Source organism: Phoca vitulina, unplaced genomic scaffold (genome assembly GCF_004348235.1).
Source record: "Phoca vitulina isolate PV1807 unplaced genomic scaffold, GSC_HSeal_1.0 scaffold50, whole genome shotgun sequence".
NCBI classification, from domain to species: Eukaryota; Metazoa; Chordata; class Mammalia; order Carnivora; family Phocidae; genus Phoca; species Phoca vitulina.
In genome coordinates this window covers 4,915,281-4,939,564 of record NW_022589753.1, presented here as the reverse complement: position 1 = coordinate 4,939,564, position 24,284 = coordinate 4,915,281, and the positions used below count along the sequence as shown (strand labels likewise).

At 49.7% G+C, this 24,284-nt stretch overlaps 1 protein-coding gene across 1 annotated transcript; it reads left to right on the top strand.

Moving 5' to 3' along the window:
- Positions 1–1,324: 1,324 nt before the first annotated feature.
- On the top strand, positions 1,325–9,061 carry CUNH20orf85 (chromosome unknown C20orf85 homolog). The gene is made up of 4 exons (XM_032387581.1): positions 1,325–1,392; positions 3,329–3,410; positions 4,868–4,969; positions 8,900–9,061. The coding sequence occupies exons 1-4, from the start codon at positions 1,325–1,327 to the stop codon at positions 9,059–9,061; spliced, it is 414 nt and encodes a 137-aa protein (XP_032243472.1).
- Positions 9,062–24,284: the final 15,223 nt, after the last annotated feature.

The following is a 24,284-nucleotide window of genomic DNA, read 5'->3' as shown; positions in this document are numbered from 1 at the left end:
TCCAGGTCACTGACCCACTGTTGGAAGAATGGCAACCTCACAGAAAAGGCCGGAAAGAAAACCCTGGACCCACCTGGACACCTGTCCCCCCTGTCCCAAACCGGCCATCCCACCAGCTTGCTCAGCTGTGAGCATAGTGTGTTCTGTATTCATGAATCAACCTGTGGTCTCTCCTTCCAGCCCCTGCCTGTCCCCTCACTATTTTGGCTGAGTGGACAAAAGTGACCACCCCAATTTGGGGCCTTTACCCCGCACCTCCAACAGCCAAGAGAAGCATCACATGCCTTGGGTGTGGGGAGCATTGTTATAAGAAAATACAGCCTCCAAATAGCCCCATAAAGGCACAAATCTGTTGACAAGGGAGGAAGGAGGTCAGGGAAAGGGAGGTAGGGAGACATGCCAGGGAGAATCACGGACACCTGTGCCCTCTCCGAGTGGCCTTGGTCATTATCTGGGAGATGACCCATTGGTCAGCAGAAGCATGCTGCCTCCCCTCACTCAGTCCCAGGAGGCTCTGCGCACATGCGGATCTCATGGCTGCTCAGGCAGAAAAATGTCCCTCTGCCCCGTGCTGTCCATCCACTCAGTCAGTAGACCCATTTTCCAGTTCCAGGCCTAGGACAATGTGCAATGGTGGAAGGCTTTGGGTCAATCAGTCAGTCAACAAACGATTGAGCGCCCCAATTTTGAGGGGTCGGTGTTGACGGGCAGGAAGGAGAGTGTGGCTGTGGGGTCTGCAGGCCATCTTATCGGTGAGTCTCACTGGGGGATTGTTCTAAAGAGTGAATGCCGACAGACAGGCATGCATGTGTTCTCCCAAAGCCACGGACAGGAATACTCAGAACAGCACCGCGGTGGCCAAAATCTCGGGCCCCAAACCGGGGGCGGCAGGATGGAATCCTCCTCGGGAGTGGAGACGAACGGTGATTATTTCCTAACCCAGGCGGTGGCCGCAGGGGTGTGTTCTCTGTGACAGAATTCATGAAGCTTGGTACACCTCGGATGGGTACGCGTGTCCGTTTGCACACTTGTCTCACATGTAGGCCTAAATTTTAAAGGGACCGGGGTGTTAGGTGTTGAGGTTTCCCCAGGGTTTCCCGCCCAGGACGGGGGCTACTGCCACCGGGGCCAGGCAGGTGGGCAGGGAGGAGGGCGAGGGGGCTCGGAGGCGGGCAGCAGGCGCTCGGACGCCGCCCCACCCGGCGCCAGGTGCAGCGAAGCCTCCGCCTCCGCGTCCCGCGTTGCTGGGCAACCGGTCTCCCTGGCGACGCGAGACGCTGAGCCCGGGGCTGGTGCGTGCGGGCGCCCCTGAGACCTGAGCCCCATGGCGCAGAAACCTCTCAGCACCGCTGCGGCCGAGCGCATGAACCTCGTGGCCCAGGACGAGATCTGGTAATGTCCAGGATCCGGTCCCCGGTGGGCTGGGCCGTTCCCACCTCAAGTGCACGCACCTGGCGGCCTCAGTTTCCCCTCCAAGTCCTGCAGGTGGTCGACCTCTGGGCGCGAGGACCGTGCGCTGGAGGTGGTCGGGGCAATGAGCTCAACCAGAAAGCCTTTCTTCCTTTTCTCTCAGGCACACCACTAAAGATGAAAGATATTACATCTGGCTTTACAACCATCTGCAGAGCTTTGCTTGTTGAGAGCCAACATGTTATTTTTAAGATTTACCGAAATTTATAAAAAGGAAAACAAAAATCTTAATATTTGTTCAATTTGAACGAGAGATAAATATGCTCTTTACATTCTCTCTTGAGTCTCCTGCTTTTTTAAATAGTAAGAAATTTTAACTTAAATCCTTTTTCTAAAAGATTTATGAAAAAATCCTTTTTCTAAAAGATTTATGTTGAGCAGACATTTGTAATGGATGTTTTTATTTGGCATTCTATTGAATTGCTAAATACACCATCTCTTTGAGGTTTTAACCAATATGGGAAGTTACTAATTTAGATGCAAGTAAGTAAAGTTTAGTAACAATGAAGCATAACTGCTTACCTCTTAAACTGAGTTATCCTATTTGCCATCTCTCAGATTTTTGCCATTTCCTTGTAAAACCTGTGTTAATCTCTTCATATTTTTCTTTAAACTGGCTTTGTTTCACTCAAATTTATTTTTATAGGAAACTTTATATCACTCTTGTCAATGGAAAGCCAGTATCATTTGGCATAAAATACACAACTATTAATTTTTGTAATCTTTGTCTTTATCTAAGTACCTCCTACTTGGATACCTACAAAATCACCATAGCAGGTATGTTCTGTCCATTTAAAATGCCCCTTCCTCCCTTCTTCACCAGATGAACTCCTATGCATCCTTCAAGACCCAAATCATATGGCCCCTCCTATATGAAGAGAGCTGGTTCAACCCTTAGATTGTTCTTCTGTCCCATGTCCAAAGTGGCTATTGAGCCCTTAAAATATGACTGGTCCAAATTGGAATGAACTGTAAATGTGAAATACATATGAGATTTCAAAGATTTCACACCCCCAAAAAGTAATATCAAAAATTAACTTCACCTGCTTACTTTCACTTTTTTTTTTTTTTTTTTTTTTTTTAGTGTGGCTGCTAGAAAATTGTTAATTATGTACGTGGCTCATATTTGAGGCTCACATTACATCTCCATTAGACTAGACTCCGCTTTAGATGCTCAGTGCCCAGGGCAAAAAGCTTGTTCAGGGGGGCCTCCAAAACTGTTGAGACACTGGGGGATGGGGGTGGGGGGCAGATATTGATTCCAAAATAGGAAGAGAAACTTGAAAATCGAAATGAACGAATGTTGAATTAGATGTTTGCAAAATGTGGCACACCAGCTCCCCACTAGTAGGTCATTCTATATAAATGGTATTTAATGTGGAGCAAAAGCAGGGCCAGGATTAGGGCGGGGCAAGTGGGCCCCTGGTGGGCAATATTAAGGAAGGCTCCTTCTCAAGTTCATGCAAGTGAAGGCTCTGCACTTGCAGGAACCTGGAAGGAAGCACCCCCTTAAATTTTGCACCCCAGAAGCCTCACTCTCCCCACCTCACTCACCATACCAAAATGAGGAATCTCATCCCTAGATGGCCCCTCAGGCAGAGCCGGCCTCCAGTCCTGTCTTCTCCCCAATGTGCCACCCAACCAGGACCTCTGGTTCTTCCGACACCTGCCTCCCTCACGGTCCCCAGCGACAGGGGCTCTAGCTTATTCTGGCACCCAGCTCCCTTCCTGGCACAGAGTCATCATTCAGTCAATGTGCATTAAAAAAACGTAAAATGTTCCCCAGTGGATCCTTTTAGGGTTTGCTACTTTCACCTTTTTCAAATACCGTCCAGCACTTAGGAACTTTCTTTTTCAGGAAATACCGCCTAAAGGCTGAAACTGAAGCACGGCAAAACTGGGCCCAGAACTGGGGATTTTTAACAACCCCTCTCGAGGAGGTAAGTATAAATTTGATGAGCCCAGAAGTGATAGAATTGATTATTCCAAGGAGTAAACGATAAGGAAGCATATACTCCACAAGAATAAAGTTCATGTTGCATACGAAGACCGCTAACTCGGAAACCTTTCTTTCATGAATTTATTGAGCACCTACTACGTGCCAGGCATCCTCCAGGTGCTGCATCTGAACCAGCTCATTTAATCCGCACAAGGACCCTTGCACAGAGGAGGGTGCTGTTTTATGCCCATTTTGTAAATTAGGAAATTGAGCTCAGAGAATTGCGAAGTCATACAGCTAACAAAAGGAGGCACCAAGGAGAGAAGCTGGTCTGTCTGATTCCAGAGCCTCTTGGCCGCAGACTGCCCATCTGTAAAAGGGATGAGAGTCCTCAGCTGCCTCCCTGGGCGATGGGGAAGTCCAGATGGGATGAGAAGTAGAAGCCAGGTGGATATACGAGGGATTACTGGGAAGATACTCTCGGTATTTTCCTAAGCCAGCTAGGTAACAAGAACAGGGAAAAGGGCCAGGTGTAATCAATAAGGAGTGGTAGGGATGTCCGCAGAAACCCCCCGGCCCCATGCAGGGGGAGCCCCCATCAGCCCAGCCGAGGGCTGAGCTTGCAGAGAGGATAACTCCATATTCCCATTGTTCAAGAGAGTCCAGAAATGCACATGTTTAAATGAGATCCGAGTCTAGAATAGTGGCTCAGATGTATAAAACACAGTACAGATACCAAATGCCTATATGGGCTTCAGCGGGATGGTGGCCACCAGACTACAGCCTTTCAAACCACCTCCAGGACAAGACAGCCAGAAGCCACATTTCTTTGGGGGGATGCAGAACCACGTGAGAATCCCATAATTCAAAACATTCATGATTCAAGGCAGCGTAACCCCATTTGTAATTCACCCCATCCCGCTAGCTTTGAAATTATGCCATTCTTAATGAGTTTTTTTAATACTTACAGAGTTATACAACTTGAAATGTTATGCATAAAATGAGTCCTTATTAATATAAAATGCATAAAAAGTCTATATTAATATTCCTTAATGTAATTAAATTGTAATTTCAAAGAGTTCGAAATTGTTTTAAAAATTAAAAGGGGGGTGGGGGCTCTCCTCTAATATTTTAAAGATTGGCCCTGAAACCTTGTTGGCAATTATTTATTTGAGTCTGTAACCTGTGAAGTTTTCTCAAATTATGACTCGGGAGTATAAATTAGCAGGTTGCCAAAGGTGGTAGGGGACACGGCGGTTGATCGCTGTATCCAGAGGCTGAGCGGCCCGAAGAGCCAGTCCCCGAACGGCCCCTAACTGTGTGGTTGCACCACGCTCCCGAACGTTTCTCAGCGCGGCTTTGGTCTCCTGCAAAATGCGGTGTCCTGGGGGGACGATGCAGAGAAGGCTCCCACTAACCTCAGTCTGACGCTTCCCATCTCTGGGGATTATGTTGCAGTTGCTCAAGGGTGAAGAAAAACCCCCCACCCCAAAGCCCAAAATCGAGCTTCCCGAGCGGTTCCGCATCCGGCCCGTGACCCCAGTGGAGAAATACATCAAGGTTTGCAAAGTCGTTTTGAATACTTGTTTTCCTAAGTAAGAAATAAGTGTGTTCGCTCCAGGAGCACAAAGCCAACCACCAAAGGTAAGAACACAGTGGCAGCCGGCAGGTGGGAGGCCAGTTTCCACACCCTTCCCGAGCCCACAGGTAAGGAGCACATTGGGTTACTGGTCTCGACACAGGCAGGAGCCACTGCGTTCGGCCCTGCAGAAGCAGAGGGAAGCCAGGAGAATGAAGGGGTTGGTCCAGTCATTCAGCAGACATTTACAGGGACTGGGAGGGTAAAGGCCCGGGCTCTGGAGTCAGACCACTGAGGCCCAAATCCTGCTCGACTGCTCACCTTCTGTGTGGTCTTGCACGTGACTCGATCGCTCCATGTCTCCTTTTCCCCAGTACGGTGGGGGCTCACGAAAGCACCTACGTCAGCGAGTGGCGTCAGGGTTCCGTGGGATAATGCCTGTGAAGGATCTGGAATGTTACCTGGCACTTTTAGAGAGCGCTAGGGACGGCTAACTGTAAGTAGGCACCAGGTGCTGGGTTGGGTAAGCAGTGGCAAACAAGAAGAGGAGACTCCAGCCCACAAGTCTGGTTTGGGCGTGGGGAATTAGGGGGAGGCCACCGTGAAACAAGAAATTCAACAAAATTGGGGGTGTTTTTTTAAGATTTTATTTATTTACTTTAGAGAGAGAGCACGTGTGTGTGCACGAGAGAGAGAGAGAGAGAGAGCACGAGTGGGGGAGTCAGAGGGAGAGGGAGAAGTAGACTCCCCGCTCAGCAGAGAGCCCAACATGGGACTTGATCCCAGGACCCCAGGATCATGACCTGAGCCAAAAGCAGATGCTTCACCAACTGAGCCACCCAGGTGCCCCCCAACAAAATTGCTATTTGCTATGCTAGATGCCATGGAGAAAAGAGACAGGTGAGGTTTTGGAGGGTAACAGGGGATGGGGGATCCAGCCCTGGAAAGGCTTTCCAGCCAAAGGGAGGAGCATGTACAAAGGCCCTGAGGCAGAACAATTTTGGTATATTTCAGGAACAGCAAGGGATGCCGTGAGGCTGGAATTTAGTGAGCTGGGGGTGAGTCAGAGTGGGAAGGGAAGTGAGGTGGATGGAGAAGTGGGCACAGCCAGACTCCACTGGACCTCAGGGGCCAGAGGAAGGAGTTGAGCCCAGTCTGCAATGGGAAACAGAGCGGTGGCATGGTGAGGACTGCCTTTTTGAAAGATCCTTGTGGTTGCGGAGTGAGCGATGGGCAATCCCAGAGGGGAGAAGACTTAGATGGTCTTTCCACCTGAGACCAGTCAGCCGTGGACATGGGTCAGATGCCTCTAGAACCTGCTGAGCTGGGTACATCCCCAGGCCTCCCTTCATGGGTCCATCATTTTGGTCCTGGATTTTGCCCTCTGCCAGGCTACGGAGAAAGCAGCTCTGTGTCCTGATGCAAGAAGGGATGTAAACTCACATGGAAGGCAGCCAGGGGTGGGAGGAGTCAGGTTCTATGAATTTTCTTTTCCTGATGCTCTCGGGGTCAGACGGAGCAGCAGGTACAAGGTGAGTGCTCAGTGGGTGAGTGCTCAGTGGATGAGTGCTCAGTGGTGAGTGCTCAGTGGGTGTGCGTCTGATGGCTGAATGAATGAATACACTCCAGTGAGATATGTTGAGAGTGTTTTCCCCCCGATTATCCAGCAATATAGATTCACTGATATTTTAGGAATACAACAAAATAATAAAATAAGGAGCACCTGGGTGGCTCAGTCGGTTAAGTGTCTGCTTTCAGCTCAGGTCATGATCCCAGGGTCCTGGGATCGAGCCCCACATCAGGCTTCCTGCTCAGCAGGGAACCTGCTTCTCCCTCTCCCTCTGCTGCTCCCCCTGCTTGTGCTCTCTTGCTCTCTCTGTCAAATAAATAAATAAAATATTTAAAAATAATAATAATAATAAATTAAAATATCCATATATACCCTGACCGTGGTTAGCATTTTGGGGAGCTCCTTCTGGATGTTTCGCTATGCCTCCACCACCCCCCAAAAAATTGCTAGTTCTTCTTATTGTGTCTTGGCTGCTCACCATGCTAAGTACTTTACATGGTCATCTTATTTTCACCACAACCCTAGAAGGTAGGTATAATCACCACCAAACCCATTTCGTCCTTGGGGAAACTGAAGCAGAGGGCCTGGGGGGACAAGGACCTTGATCCAGGTGAGAAAAGCACTTGGCCCATTTCCTTCTGAACGTCCTTCCTTGCTGAAGAAACAGTCCCCTTCTTCCTCCTTCCCATCCCTTCTTTGGGTGGCTAGAACCTTTTAAAATCTATTTATTTTTAACAGGTGTCCTATACCCCAAAATGCATGCCCTGAAAAGCCTCTTTCCTCCTCTGACTCTCAGTTTCCCAGGCACCCTTCCAGAGACCGGATAGGCACATGCAAGCGTGTTGTGTGGACCTTTAGTCTTTTTGCCCTTGTTGCACTAATTATGCCATATTTTATCTATTTTATGCACCTTTTTTTCTCTTAGCGGTTTATGTTCAACGTGTCCCGTCTCAGAACATACAGGCCAGCCTCACCGTGTTAGACTGCCGCGTAGTATTCTCTCGTACTCCATCGTGCGCCACTGAGCGAGTCCCCTGCGGGTGACCTGCAGGCTGTTTCCGGTGATTTGCTATCACCCCAGGGCTGCAGTGAACCCCCACACCAACACTGGTGTGCACGCGCACAGATATGAGGACATCTTAGGACAAGTGCCTGGGAGTACATTTCAGGTCAAAGGATGTTTGCATTTTCATTTTTGGTAGATAATTTCTCTGGTCACCCTTCACAGACAATGAACCCACTTGTTCTCCCGCAATGCCCTTGTTAACGGCGGTGTTTTCATCTCTCTGCCGAACTGGTGGATGAAAGGTGGCATTCCAGGGTGGTTTTCGATTGCATCTCCCTTACAAGTTGGAGGTGGACTTGAAAGCTAGTCTGTGTGTCCCAAGGGCCCGTCTGGACAGGCGAGGAAGAGCCGGCCCCTCCGGCATCTGTTGATGACCTTCCCTGAATGTGGCCTCTCAGGAGATTAATTTTAGCACTTCATTGAGAACGTACGTTTGGGGGCCTTGTGCGCAGGGGCAGCCAGCCCGCCAGGACCACCCCCACCCCTCCCCCCGCCACCCCCACCACCTCCTCGAGCACAGATCCCTTGAGCTGAGCACTGAACGCATAACCCCACGCATCTGAAACCGCTCTGTTTCAGTTCTCTGTTAGAACAAATATTCCTCATGTTCTCATTCAAATCACCCTGTAAAAGCAGAACAGAACATCATTTCAAATGGAAGGGGAGAAACAGCCTGAACATTTGCCCCATTTTCCAAATATTTCAAGTCTGTCCAAGGAATTGACAAATGAAACTGTGTTTTTTTCATCTCCGACAGAACCTCATTTCCCTTTGGTTTTTAATTAAATTCCACTGCTTTTCATTCCCGTGGTCCCCACAGTCTGGGGTGTGCGTGGGTGTGTATACACACACATATCATAAAGCCTTCCCATCAAAACCGGCAGATTTATAAGTGCCAGGATACCATCTGACAATATTGTTCTATATTTTATAAAGAGTGGTGTGAACTGTAGTATTTGATATTTCTACACCTTACTCTTTTTTCCCTTTTTGCTCTTTTGTCAAATGAAAATTATTTTACTGGAGGTTGTGAATTAACGTGTTAAGCATGACCAGATAAAGAAACACATTCGGTGTTCATGACCTTTGCAGGGAGAAGTGAGTCTCAGGGTCCAGGTGATTGGAGCGTGGTTACCTTGGGCGCACCTTGATCAGGGATATTTTCTTTCCTGTCTTTTCCCCATCAGGTCTCCCACGCCGATCCTGATGCCTCCGTGGACAAGCCTCATGTCACTGTGGTCCCAGGTGGCTAAACCCCATGCCTTTCCATTCCAGATCCTTCCATCCCCCCCAATCCCGAAGACGACCCAGGGCTTCATCGGCTGGAGATCCGGGGTGCCTGGCCTGAACAAGTGTCTGGAGCACGATTATGAGATCAGAAGCTGCAAGGGGGCATATGCCAAAGAGCTAGGCTGGCCGAAGCAAGGCATCCACTGAGTCCAGACAGACTGCAGGCCCTGGGCAAGAGCGGGTTGACCCGACCACCAGGCACCCAGTGTCCATGCCCAGGAAGGGGGGCGCTCCCCCAGCAGATGGGGTTCCCCTCCACATTTGCTCAGCGGATGTTGCAAAGAACATGAAACAGCCCTTTGACTTTTTCAGTTCATCAGCCCTCCCTTCCAGAACATTCTCATCACACACTCATTCTTGGTTAATGTAATGAATAAGGCAAAATAGATGCTCTGATTTTTTTTTTTTTTATACTTTGGGAATTCTAAGTATGGCTTTTTAAAAAACAACGTGATTTTATTTTAAAAACAAAATTTTGTCTAGGTCTTTTAATATTGCTTTCGATCCTGTACCTCTCACCACCTGTTTATGAGATTGTAGACCAGGAGTCTCTGCACCCAGACATTCCTGGGCCTGCTTTTCAGGAGGAACAGAGCACTTCAAGGATGCCTCGATTCTCCTTTCCCAGGATATTTGCAGTAAGTCAATAGCTTTAAAGGCAGAAATGAGCCCAAGATTTGCCACTGAGTATGGATTTCCAGGAGAGGATGGGTCTCCCAGGCTCTGTTAAAACCTGCCCCCCCCTTACCTGCCCTGTCGCAGCACAGATGGGCCATTTTCCTTCCGCCATAGACATTTGACACTAACGCTGAGGTTTTGTTCCAGGTCCTACAAATGAGGGACAGACAAGAGGGTGGAAACTGGAGCATCCACTGGAGAGAGTGCCGGGGGGAAAAGCCCGCATGCCCATAGGCCCCTCCATCCAGACTAAGGAGCAAGAAAGCAGAGAGTTTGCTAGAAGCTGTGGAAGCTGGTTTGTGTAGGTTTCTCAGTAGCAGAGCTCGATGTCTTCTTCAGAGCCACGGGCTGGGTTCCTCCCTGTGTTTGCTTGACTGGGGCCCAGGGGGACTTCTGTAGGGTGCAATCCACCCACAAAGCCCATCCACCCAAACTTTTCCTATTCACCTTCCTATCCAGGTGTGGATAGATGTGCTTTACAATCCAAGAATCCCTCATCTAGAACCTTCCGCCAACCCTGAGCACTGGCCTCTCTAGCAGGCTTCTACATGGATTCCATGACGTTGAGGGCACAAGATACCAGGGGGACAGAAATCCTACCGAATCTGGGCTATCCCCTGCAAGGGCGGCTCAGAGCCTCTAAATCCTAGAAGCCCCCTGCAGAAGAGCCCCTCGTGTTCAGAGATGTTATTCTCTGTAAAGTCTGCAGAACGTGATGTGAGTGAGCAGCCTCTTACTGCACCATGCTGGCTGCAGACGCCTTCAAAGCAGGCTACTCAGGTACGAAGAACGGAGCCACGTAGCAAAACTTACGCCCGGCCACCTAGTTGGCTCTCTGTTCCCCCACAGCCCTCCTCCAACCCAGGTTTCCCCTGGAAGAGCCAGAACGCAAGAGAAGCAGCCACCTCAGGAAGCCTTGTTAGTCCCTCTGAGCGGGGCGCCCACACTAAGCACCTGCCACAGGGGCCACCACGGCCACCAAGTCATCATGGTCTGAGTCATCATGGCTCAGATCCCACCTGCCACCTACAGACCACACATTTGAAGGACAAATGTCACAGCTCTTTAGTTTCTGAGAAAAAGAGAAGCAAGGTATTAGGGGTTGAATTGTGTCCCCCCCCCCCAGAAAAGATATGTTGAGTCCTAACTTCCTGTACCCGTGAATGTGACCCAAAATAGAAAATAGGGTCATTGCAGATGTAATTAGTTGAATTGAAATGCGGTCATCCTGGAGGAGGGTGGGCCCTTAATCCAATATGATTGGTGGCCTTATAGGGAGAGGAGACGGACGACCATGTGAAGAACAAACACGCAGGGAAGGAGGCCACCAGGTAACAGGGACAGAAACTGGAGTAACGTGTCTACAAACCAAGAAGGGCAAGGGTTGCTGGCAAACCACGAGAAGCTGGGAAGAGGCAAAGAAGAGTTCTATCCTACAGGCATCAGAGGGAGCGCAGCCCTGCTGACACCGTGACTGTGGACTTCCAGACTCTTCTGTTCCTCTGAGGTACCCGGTTGGGTCCTCTGGTGTGCAGGCCAGGAGATGAGAACAGTACGGAGCACATGGTGCCTCCTCCCCTCCTCCCCTGCCCAGAAAACACCCCCCTCCGAGCATACGTCTCTCTCACTGGTCTTGACCCAGGCCGCGTCTCCGTGAGAATGGGTCACGTGGCCCATTCAACTCTGAAGATGTTTCCAGTCACCCAGATGTTTAGCCTGGCGTAGACTAAACAACGCGATGCTTGGCCAAGCCCATTCCTTTGCAAACCTAATGTTTTGGCATCTTGGTGATCACTGCAGGCAACGCATCTGCTCTTGAAGAAACCCAGGTCGTTTATTGGGATCAGATGCCACGACCATGGCTGAGCGGAGCCATCACCCGGCCCACCAGGATCGCGGCTCCGTCTGACTGCCAGGCGGGAGGCAGCAAACACCTGTGGGCTGCGATGAGCTGCCGAGGGCACGTGTTGCCTTTTGTTCTAATTCCTCCTCATAAAGCGAATCTGAGAGTCATCTTCCATTGTGTGCACGCCCATAATGGTTTGGCAGCAAAAAAGACGGGCTCCCTTGACCTGTCTTGACTCCTGCAGGCGTCCCGACCGCACCCGGACAGGGATTCACCACGCCCGTTCCGACTCCTCTGAAACTTGCTGGTGTGACTTTAATTCTGATTTTAACCGGCTGGTCTATGTCAACTGGCAGCCTGACTTTAGCGAGACCGGTGAGCCGATACTGTCGACAGAAAATGCCCCGGGCGGGGCTGAGCAGGCGAACCCCCCACATGGCCAATCGAACCTCCAGACAGACCAGAAGTCAGGGCTGGAAAGGTTTTCAAGGCTGGCCTGCCTCTCATGTCCCCTGGGTACTAGTGGAAGCAACGGGCACATCCATACCCATGTCACATCTCCCGACTCCAGTTTCTCGGAGGAAGAAACATCTGAGAGATCAACCCTTGTGCACGGTGGATGGGAATGCCCACTGGTGCAGCCGCTGTGGAAACAGTGTGGAGGTACCTCAAAATTTAAAAATAGAACTGCCGTATGACCCAGCAACCCCACTTCTGACGATAAAGCCAAGGGAAACAAAATCTCCATCTCAGAGATATCTGCACCCCCATGTTGATTGTAGTATACATTATAATATCCGAGATGTGGAAACATCCTAAGTGTCCATCATCGGATGAAAGGATAAAGAAGATGTGATGTGTACTTATATACACCATTTGCAACAGCATGGATGGACCTTGAGGGCATCATGCTAAGTGACATAAGTCAGACAGAGAAAGACAAATACTGTAGGATCTCAATTCTATGTGGAATCTAAAGGAACCAAACCCATTGAAACAGAGAACAGATTGGTGGTTGTCAGGGAGAGAATGGGTAAAGGGAGTCAAAACATATAAACTTCCGGTTATAAAATAAATACATTATGAGGATGTCATGTACAGCACGGTGACTAGAAGTTCTAAAAATTTCTTTTAAAAAAGAGGGAGAGGGGCGCCTGGGTGGCTCAGTCATTAAGCGTCTGCCTTCGGCTCAGGTCATGATCCCGGGGTCCTGGGATCGAGCCCCGCATCGGGCTCCCTGCTCAGCGGGAAGCCTGCTTCTCCCTCTCCCATTCCCCCTGCTTGTGTTCCCTCTCTCGCTGTGTCTCTCTCTGTCAAATAAATAAATAAATAAATAATCTAAAAAAGAGGGAGAGACTCAAAGTCTGAAGACGCACACACTCTTTGGACAATGAGAACACAAAGACATTTCCATTTCTAGGGAACTATTTGATGCTTTTTGTTACTCCTTAATTTAAGTGAAGCTTTACTGCAAGTTTATGGACATGTGTTTAATGCCCCTTAAATTACTTCTACTTAACGCATCCAAGTACAAATTCTTCATCCTTTTCACGTATCAATACACAGACAGGTTGGGGCACCTGGGTGGCTCAGTCGTTGGGTGTCTGCCTTCGGCTCGGGTCGTGATCCTGGGGTCCCGGGATCGAGCCCCACTTGGGCTCCCTGCGCGGCCAGAAGCCTGCTTCTCCCTCTCCCACTCTCCCTGCTTGTGTTCCTGCTCTTGCTACCTCTCTCTCTGTCAAATAAATAAATAAAATCTTAAAAAAAAAATACACAGGTTTTATAAATGAACAACACCTTGAAAACCTCGGTTGGTGGGTTTTTCTCTGCCTCCAATAATTTATTTACCAACTAACCACATGTGTGTTTTATTTTAAGGAGTAAAAAGGAGGCAATATTTCAGTGGGTATCAGACTCCACTGGCCTGACCCTCCCCACTCCCACCATGCCCCCTGGCCTCTGTCTGACCTAAGCAATTGGGGCTGCTCTTGTGGGTTCATCCCACAGCACAAATGTTCAGTCAACAGCCCCAGTTGAGAATCTAAGTGGACAACGCTCCACCATTCAATTACCCTGGACGGTTTCAAACTTGACATTTAATCTATGGAAATCAACTCTTTGTGGGTGTCCAAATGGGCTCATAAATGTCACCACACACTGTAAAATACCACAACATTTCCAAGGTCAAGGCGAGGCTGGTGAACTTGTGTCCACAATGCTGGAATACATCACAGCAATGAACCTCCAGATGGGCCTCGGTCTAACTGAGTGGCCTCTGAAAGGATGCAAAACATAATTGGGCTGGGGACTCAGAATGGATTCTGTCACAGCATATCTCAGTCCAAGACAAATTAGCAACTCCAACGTTTGAGTTACAAGAGAATTGCATGATCAAACAAAATAGGACTACTAGGAAACACGGATCTTGTTGTTACACGTTCAAGTACACCTGAGTATAACGGCCCCTGTGGGCGCGGGGCTTCCAGGTCCAAAGCCTGGGACCACGCCTGTTCGAGAATTTAGGACTTTGTGGATTTCAGGTAATGCATATACTGTGTATCACATAACCCCTCTGGCAAGGCCTGGGGCAGCTCCACAAAATTAAATCCATGAATATTTTTGTAGCAAAACTTAGGAATATTCACACCTGGGTGGCTCAGGCGGTGAAGCACCCAACTCTTGGTTTCGGCTCAGGTCATGATCTCGGGGTCCTGGGATCGAGCCCCGCCTCGGGCTCCACATTTAGCAGAGAGTCTGCTTGTCCTTCTCCCTCTGCTCCTCCCCATGCTCTATCTCTAAAATACATAAATAAATTAAAATTAAAATTAAAATAAAAAAGGATATTCACATGGAATCAAGACTCTAAGGAGCCAGTTCTCAGTTAGGTTAAGGTTTTTGCCACCAAATCAGCTTTGCTATCAAACTACTGCTGCTGTTTCTTGATTTGGGAGTGTTTTGGAGTTAGGGATTGATAAGAGATTTTGGACTTAAAAGGTTGTCAGCACTCCCCAGATTAGGTAAAAAGGGCTGTGACTTCCACCTCTCATAGCTTTCTCCTCCCATCCCCCCACTTCGCCCCCTCACTCCCCTCCCCCGCCTCCCTCTCCGACGAGGCCTGCGGCCTCTGCCCTTGATAAGATGCTCCGTGGAGGTGCCCACGTGACAAGCAGCTGAGGGAAACCTCTGTCCAGCAGCTCATGAGGACCCGAGGGACGCTTTACTCCAACGGCCCACAAGGACCTGAATCCCGCCAGCAATCACTGATCCTTCTCCGTGAAGCCTTAAGATGGCAACACCGTGTGAGGGACCCTGACCCAGATGACCCAACTGAGCTGCAACTGGATTCCTGACCCACAGAAGTTGTGACATCACAAATGATATTTTAAGCCACTCAGTTTGGGTAATTGTTACACAGTAATAGGTAACAAATACGGGCTATTTCTAAATAGCAAACCCACCCAATCACCATCGTGTTCAGGAGAGCCCAGGGAATCCCCACAGGCTCTGAAGAATTCCAGAATTCTGGAACATTCCCCTGAGCCACATGGGCTTCACCATGAGGACCAGAGCCCTTTTGCAGGGAATCTCCTTCAGGAAGCTCTTCCTTAAAATTGCCCGAGCTGGATTAGCATTCCAAATGACACTTGGCATTTTAAGTCTGGGGGACAAAGCCAGGAAAATAATTCACAATCCCTCTAACCTCAAATTACCATTTAAAGACTGTCCTTAACGGTCCACAGGGGCTGGATATATCATCTCTTGAGTCAGCCGAAAGGTGAGGACACAGGGCAGTGGGCTGGGTGAAGAGCAGGGTTCAAATCCAGACCTTCTCCTTTCAGACCATGTGGCTTTGGGCAGGTGGTCGGGACTTCCCAGACCCCTGCTTCCTCAGCTGGGAAATGAGCACACACAACTCACTCTCACGGGGGTGGTGTGAGGATCAACAGGGATGAGGATAGAAAGGGCTTAGCAGAGGATATACACCTGCAAATCCCTCAAAGCAAAGGAATAGATTCTTTAGAAACAGGGCGAAGATAAAATGAGATGCTGGTGATAAAGCATCTGTTAAGACGTCTAGACTGGCCAAGGGATTCAGCCAAGGGTGCTGGCGCTACTCTCACTGCTATCATTGTTGTAAACTAGAACGAGCCTACCTCCACAAAGTTCGGCGGTCCCCGGGTGTTACAATTCGGTGCACCACATTTATTCACCACGTACCACATTTAAGACCTGGGGGTTGCTAGGGCTCAAGGGAAAGCTGGGTGCTCCTTCCAAAATCCACAAATAAATTAAGCTCCCCCCACACCCCCATGAAAAAATAAATGTTAATATCTTTCTGGGCCATTCATTCAAACTTTAAAAATGGAGCCCAGAATAATTGTGGATTTTACACTTGCTACGTGTAATTGCATTGCCTGGAGGTGACCTGACTGGGCTTTGGTTTGGGGAGATGATCGTATGGTTAATAAACCGTGTTCTGCATGGGTGGGTAATGATTCTGGTTATTCGATGGTAACCCCTGGATAAGCCACAGCCTTGGAATCCCGGGCACCCAGAGAGAGCCACTGGCTCCCCCAGAGAAATTAGGCGTGGGTGTAAGCAACTGTTGTCTCTGTGCTGGTACGTGGGTCTGATTGATTGATTTGCTGTGCAGGACGCTCTCATTTAAGTAGGAAATAAATCTTGCCTCTCGATGTCTGACTGTAACATTCCCACAAGGACACACAAGGAATGTTGATCAGGGTACACTGGGCGAAGAAAAACCCGCTCATGCCGCATGGTGAGCACAGAGCAGTGGAGCGGAGTCAGCCCCAGAGCTGGAGGCTGGGGTGCCAAGTGTCCTGGAAAAGGGGTGCACAGACAGGGCTGAGCCGGCTGGTGCCTCTTACAGGGAAAGGGAGGCTGGACAGCCACTGGGTGGGGACATAAAGCAAAGCTAATGTGGATTGCATTTCCTGGGGCTCTACTAAGTGTCAGTGTGATAGTCTGACCCCACTGCTTGACGTTTGACGGCTCGCCCATCTGTCTCCCACTCTGCCCACATCTGGGCACGCTGGAAAGAAAGCAGGGTGCTTGCTCCTTTGGCACCAGTGGGACGTTCAAACCATGCATGGCACCCCTCAGCCCTGCCCCACCCCCGGCCACCACCACAACCCCAAGAGTCTGCCCTGCCAGCATTCTCCCCTGCCACTTCAAGACCAGCTCAGGAAGCTGCCTTTCTCTCTCTAGGAATCCTCATTATGTAAGTAATAAATGTCTTCCTGGCCTTCTGGTGTGTGCACTGCAACCAGCCTCTACATCGGGCTGGTTTGGGTGGAGTTCATCCTGTCTCTGCAAAGCGGTGGGCTGGCCAGCCTGGTACTGTGCTGTGTTCACTGCCTCTTGTCAGCAGCCCCGCACACTCAGTCCTCCCCTGAGCCCCTAGCACAGGGAGACAGACAGAAGCTCCACAAGGTGAAGTGACTTGCCCAAGGTCACACAGCCATGGAGCCAGATGGCAAGCCCCACTCTGCCTGACCCCAGAGATGCCACAAAACCACTTTGGGAACATTCCATGAGCTCACTGAGAGCGAACTACTGGCCGGACACAGCTGTTCCCTCTGCCCGGAGCACACGAGTGCTAGGATTCTAAAAATCCCCTCCCTGCCCCCAGGATTCCGAATGCTCCTCCCCAGAACCTGGGACTCTGAGGACACAGAGGTGCCTGTTTCATGGCACCTTTGACCATGAGATAGGAGGATTATCTGGACTACCCTGAGGGGCCCAGCATGATCACTTGAGCCCTGAAAAGTGGAGACAGTTCTCTGGCTGGAGGCAGAAGGGGAGGTCAGGAGATGTGAAGCACGAGGAAGATTGAACACATCACCGGCACTTTCAGGATGGAGGAGGCCACGTGAGCAGGAAGGCAGTAGCCTCTAGAAGCTACAAACCCCTCCCGGCCAACAACCAGCAAGAAAAAGGGGACCCCAGTCTTCTAGTCACGTGGAACTGTATTCTGCCAAAACTCTGAATTAGCCTAGAAGAGGACTGTCCCCCAGGACTCCAGAGAAGAGTTCAGACTGGCCGACACCGTGATTTTGGCCTCGTGAGACACTAAGCAGAGAACAGCAACACCCATCTGGATTTCTGACCAGAGCTAGGAAATGATAAATGGGTGCTGTTTTAAACCCTTAAATGTGGGATGATTTATCACAGCAGCAGTAAAAAGCTAAAAGCTAATACACTGGGTGTGCCAAGAGCATAAGTCCCGGGGTGCTATTTGCCTGGCCCTTTGTCCAGTTATGCTTGCGGGATAGGTATGCAGGATAGGTATGCAGGCCTCCTTACTGCTTGCTATAAAATGGCTGGTTCCCAAGCTCAGCGTGTCCCAGCTCAGGGACCCACCACACTGGCCCTATGGGACCCGAGGGCACGTCGGCTGATGCTCATGCAGTGAAGTGCTTCATCTCTGACCCCCAGAGACCCGAGTCTTCTGCCAGCATCCATGGATCAGTGACATGCTAATTTTGTAGCCTCTGAGTAAACTCGAAGGAATCCCAGAGCTGACAAGACTTCCTTCCCCATGTCCTCGTTAAACCGCAAACCATGCTCAGCTTTCAGCTGGTGGCCCCACTCTGTCCTTGACACACACCATCCTTTGTACCAGCTCATCACGAAACAATTCCCCACTGATCTGAGCAACATTCTGACTCATATCTTAGTCCCCTAACAGCTTGGTATTCCTGGTCGGCCAGGAATCATGTCTGGCTTTTCTCACCATTACACACAGCGTCCAGAACAATTAGGCACACAATAGGTGTTTAATATTTGTTGAAAGAAGAAAGGTACTGCTGGTGACGAAGTCAGAGCCACTCAGCCCTTGAGATAGTCACAGTCCAATATAATCTTTACAATGTAGCTTTATAATAAAATACAGTCACCTCTGATGTTCAAATGCAATGCTTTCCGAAAAACATGTGTGAAAGTTTAGTGTTTAAAATCCTAGTTTTCACTTTACATGGCATTAGGAAGGTTCTCTTCTCAAAAAGTGAAAACACTTTCACAAAGTCCCTGCTCACCCTTAGCCTTCAGCCGTACTATTCCGTGCCAGAACCCCACAGGTGACTCTTGTTGGTGTTTTTTTCAAAACTAGACAAAAAACCATCACCCTTCCCTCCTGTGAGCACCCACTTGGGCCAGGGGCGTACCACGTTGTCCAACAGCGCCGTGGTGGTGGATTTCGTACAAGTGGACCAGCCCCCAGAGGTGCCCAGATGAAACATTATTTCTGGGGGAGTGTGAGGGTGTTTCTGGATGAGATTAGCATCTGAACCAGTGGACTCAGGAGAGTAGATTGCCCTCCCCAATGGGGGGCGGGCTCACCCAATCCACAGAGGGCCAGAAGAGAAGAGCAGGTGGAGGAAGGAGAGATTCATCACACCTTCTTCCTGTCTGCCTGCTTGAGCGAGAACATCTCCTCTCATGTTTTCCTGCCCCTAGACAGGGATTTACCCCACCGGCTCCCCAGGCTCCCCCGGGCGTCCAGACTCAGAGTGGAGTTCCATCACCAGCTTTCCTGGATCTCCAGCTTGCCGATGGCAGATCCTGGGACTTCTTAGCCTCCGTAACTGCATGAGCCAATTCCTCGTAACAAATGAAGATATATTTACTGGAGATATTGTTCCGGAGAACCCATGTCACTTGCAATGGTATTAATGTGGGAGACCTTCACTTCCCATCCCTGGTTTCAGTGATCTCTGTTTCCTGCTCGTCTTTATAAAATAATTACACTGAAACGCAGGAGCATATTCACACACTTGCACCAACAAAAGCCAAGGGAGCTACGAAGATGGTGCCGGGACCCACCCTGATCTTGGGCATGCAGGCTGCTCACCAGGAGGCAGGTGGCAGCTGAAATTCATCTGCGGGCTGATACAGCAAGGGTTACCCTCCAACACACGAGAAAATGCACCAAGTGGAAGAGAAAAGCATACGTCTTCCGAATTTCCTCCAAACATGACTCTCGTGCACTATTGTTTCCCCAGTTTCAGTAGAGATATGGGTATGGAGAAATAGCTAAGCTTCCTCTCCACCAGGGCATCCTGAGTGAAGCAATCAACAGCAACTGACAGGCCAAGTCAGGATCCAGGACCCTCCTGGGAAGGGCAGAGACGGTGGCCACCTGTAGATCCCGGGTCCTGTGGGAAGAGGGTGCGGCCCCTCCCGCAGGTCACCACCTTGGCGAGCTGGCGCCCAGCGTGGCCGGATCTGCCCATTCTTCAAAGGAGGCGGGAAGCTTTGGATTTTATAAATGTGAAATCTCCCAAATGTTTACAGGTTTTAAAATCTTTTTTTTTTTTTTTTAGCTTTTTGTGTTTCAATTACTGTTAAAGACTCTCTGCCCGTGAAACCAAATATGCCAGCAATCCAGTTTACAATTTCTAAAGTAAACCCGTATTTCCAAGTGCTTTTCTGACACCTGCATTTGGATGTCTAAGAGGAATCTCGAAGTTGACATGTCAAAAATGAAATTCTTGATTCCAGAATCTGCTGCAGCCACGAGCCCTGGCTTCCTCTCGGCTCCTGACAGCGATCCTTGGGCCCTGCCCCTTCTGCCCCCACCACCTCGGTGACAGAATGGGCATGTGGCCCGTGATCACACCGTTTGCGGGGGTGATGGTTGTGGTAGATGGTGCGGTCTGTGACAAATGTCCCTGTGTGCTGGCCTGGAGGTGACACATGTCACTTCTGTTCATGGCTCATTACCCAAAGTCTCCCAACCACCCCTACTGGAAGGGGGGCAATGCTCATTAGCACTAACAGGGTCCACTGCAGGGACTAGCAACTTCTATTATTGCTAAATTTTAGTTTTGCAAGTAAAGAATATTTTTTTAATTATTGAACTTTTCTTTTAAGATTTTATTTATTTTTGCAAGAGAGAGAGCACTGGGGGAGGGGCAGAGGGAGAGGGAGAAGCAGACTCCCCTCTGAGCAGGGAGCCCAACATGGGGCTCGATCCCAGGACCCTGGGATCATGACCTGAGCCGAAGGCAGACGCTTCACCGACTGAGCCACCCAGGCGCCCGCGAGTAAAGAATACTGAAAATATATAACCTTTACCTCCATTTATTAAATGAGGGCTGGCCAGATCTGGCCTGCCACCTCTTTTTGTCAGTGAAGTTTTATTGGGACACAGCCAGGCTCATTTGTTTGCATACTGATGGGTCCGCTTTCCTGCTACATGGCCAAGCGGGGCGGTTGCGACAGACATCGTAGATCCTGCAAAGCTGAAAATATCTACTTTCTGGCCCTTTTTTTTTGTTTTTTTTTTTTGTTTTTTTTAAAGATTTTATTTATTTATTTGACAGAGAGAGAGATAGCGAGAGCAGGAACACAAGCAGGGGGAGTGGGAGAGGGAGAAGCAGGCTTCCCGCCGAGCAGGGAGCCCGATGTGGGACTCGATCCCAGGACCCTGGGATCATGACCTGAGCCGAAGGCAGACGCTTAATGACTGAGCCACCCAGGCGCCCTACTTTCTGGCCCTTGACAGAACAGATCTCCCCATCCCCGGACAACAGCACTTACTATCGCAATCATCTCATAAAAGAACAATTTAACACTGAGAAAGTAAACACAGTCTCTCCAAATAGAGGCCCGTTCTTAAAACAAACCTTGATGGAAAAGATGTGATGTCTTCATTTTCTTCGTTGATCTGTGAAGAGAGAAACCTCAGCAGAGACGTGCCATGGGGCACAGACAGATGTCCTTCAGGGGCTACAAACTCCAAGGCTGGGATGGTGGCCGGGCGTGGGGGGGGAGCAGGAAAGTGAAGTGGGTCAGGTGGGCCTGGGGCAGCCTGCAGAACTCATGCCCGCCTGGGGGGCAGCGCCATCCAGCTGAAGCCCGTGGCCGTCGTGGCTGTCGTGAGCGGCACAGAGCCCCCCGGGGTGAGCGGCAGCACAGAGCCCAGTGTAGCCGAGACTTCTGATTCCCCCAAAGGATCCGAAGTACAGACCTCAGGTTGCCCATCAATCCCCACTTTAAAAAGAAAACTGTACAGGGCTGATTTCATGTCTGGAGCTGAAAAACAGGGAACAGATATTCTGTGGAAAAAGAGGACTCTTCCACCTTATCAGTCATCTTCATGTTTTAAAAAAAGCCTTGAAGCAAAAATGACCAGAAGGCATTAAAAAAAAAAAATGAAGTGCAAGAAGCATTGACAGGTGCTACAAGATGGGTGAACCTCAGAAACATAATGCGAAGTGAGAGAAGTCAGACACGAAAGGCCAGAGACCTACCGTAGGGAAAACAGTGTGCAAAAATAAAAATAGAATTACCATAGGATCCAGGAGTTCTCTACTGGGTATTTACCAAAGAAACTGAAAACACTAATTCAAAAAAAGATGTATGCACTCTGTTTACTGCAGCACTGTTTACGATAGCCAAGATACGGAAGCAACCCAAGTGTCCGTCAGCGGATGAATGGATAAAGGAGATGGGGTGTGTATACACAATGGAATATTACTCAGCCATCAAAAAGAATGAAATCTTGCCATTTGCAACAAGAGGGATGGACCTAGAGGGCATTATGTATGGTCCCAAAGAGATAAACCTGAGGAGACAGAGAGCAGGTTGGTTCGTGATTAGCAGATGCTGGAGGCCGCAGGGGCGGGTGCCGATGGGCAGTGGGGGCAGGATTTCCTCCTGGAGGATGAGAACGGTTTAGGAGGAGAGGGGAAGATTGCACAACATCTTGAATGTACTAAGCAGTACTGAATTGTGCATTTTAAACTGGTTCTTTTTATGTAATGTGAGTTTCACCTCAATAACAACAACAACAAAGATGACCAGAGGTTGTTTTTGTTTTTTTTTTTTAAGTTGTCAACTCTGGGCATTGTGTGTGAAATTATTCTTTTACAGTTTTTCAACTTGGAGATATATACTAAAGTATCTATTACGCACCACACAGGTCAGATGAAACCGGACAGAGGACACGACAGGCCCCTGAGCCTCCAGTTTGCCGCCCTGGACCTTGATCACCTGTGTTGGCCAGCTGGGCGCTATTTCTGTAAGCCACCACCGCCCAGGGGACCTGCTTCATGGAATCCTTCCCTGCTTTGGAAAACTGCGCTGGTGGGATCAGAGATAAAAATAAATCCTAGGCATGCTGGTCCAAAGAAGCCAGACACAAAAGAGAATGTGCTGTGTGATTCCATTTACATAAAGTGCAAAAGTAGGCAAAACTGAAGGATGCAGAGAGAAGTCAGGGTGACGGGGTCTTTGTGGGGATGGGGACTGGGGGGCCCAGGAGGGAGGGGGTAGCTGCGCATGGGCTGTGGCTTAATCTGGACGACGGTGACCCGAGCATGTTCAGTTGTGAAACTGCATTAGCTAAACACTTGGGATGTGTGCACTTCCGTTTTAGAGAAGTTTAAATATAAATCATAAATGCGTAAATCCATCAGATACATTTAATCTCCTGCCAAATCTTCGAAATGCAGACCCAGGCCTTGGCTTCAGGTTGCAAGCCGCCAGATGGGTGAGTCTGTCTATGGATCCAAACCTCCCTACCCTGGGATGTTAAGACGTCCCTGAAGGAAATCCAACACACGGGAGGTGGATTGCAAGGGCTCATTACAGCTTCCATCTCATGCACACAGAAATAGCCTTCCTGCCGTCTCAGGATCCCCTCTGGACACCAAGATCTAAAGCAGGGCATGCATGCAGCGTATCACTGCAGACCCACCCAGCTCAGGGAGCAGAGGGTCCACACCTGCTCCTGTGGACATTGAGAGCTCAGGAAAGAAAACAGAGGACAGAGGATGCTACCAACCCAGACCAAACTGTTCTCAGGCTTGGGAGCAGGAAAAAAGACATGGGCTTGCAGAGGGCAAACACTTCTCTAATCTTTTTGGAAAGAATCTGAATGCACTCGTCTGTTACTGAGTCTTTGGAGAAGATGCTAGCCCCCACCTTCCCTCCCTGGGCTCACAGACACCTAGGGGGGAGCTGGAAGGCTGGAAAGGCCCATGACAATGGCCAGAATGGCTTTCCAGAGCCCCCAGCCCCCAGCCCAGGCCCAGCATCCCTGGCCCTTTGAATGGGTCCAACGGCATCAGCTCAGGAGACCTTGTTTTTAGTCTGTCAGCGTCTGCCCAAACACAGGGGATCCTATAAGCTAATTACCCCTGTACTTTTCCCTTAAAATAGAAGAGGTCAAGTCCCCATCATGGGACAGAGCCCAAGTACAGCCCCACCTCCAGCACCACCCCAGGGTGGTGGTGGGGAGAAGGAGAGAGAAAGAGACAAAGAGGGAGAAACAGACAGAAAGAAACTAGGCAGGAGGGAGCAAGAGACAGAAGCAGACAAAAAGAGGGAGACATGCCAAGGACAGGAGGATAGAGGGACAGAGAGACAGAGAGAGGGGAGGGAGGAAGGAGGAGAGGGAAGGGGAGACAGGGATTGATTGGTTTTCTTTCTTTACTTTTCTTCTTTTGAACTTCCAGCGGGAGGGGAGCATCTGATTTCCCAGGAAAGGGGCAGCTCCGGAGAAGCATCTGTGGTGTGCACTGGGCCACGAGCCTGGAACCAGACTGCACGAGTGTAAATCCCAGCTCTGTGTCCGGGGAACCACACGATCCCAGAGATGAGCTGCCTTCTGGGTGACCAGTTGGTCAAGTTACCCCTGCAAGTGCTGGGAGGGGTGAAGGGCGTCCCTACACACAGCAAGTGCCACCCTGGGCCACGTACTTCCAATACCAGCCACCCCCTCACTAAGCACAGTCCCCGTGACACTGTTGTCCAATTTAGCATTTGTCTCAGGCAGAATCGTTCTGGGTGGGCCATGTGTGCTGTCCCCCTTGGTCA

Coding starts and splice junctions, on each gene's coding strand:
- CUNH20orf85 (XM_032387581.1), top strand. CDS start 1,325: ATGGCGCAGAAACCTCTCAGCACCGCTGCGGCCGAGCGCATGAACCTC. Junction 3,411..4,867: donor TAACAACCCCTCTCGAGGAG/GTAAGTATAAAT, acceptor ATTATGTTGCAG/TTGCTCAAGGGTGAAGAAAA. Junction 4,970..8,899: donor CAGTGGAGAAATACATCAAG/GTTTGCAAAGTC, acceptor TTTCCATTCCAG/ATCCTTCCATCCCCCCCAAT.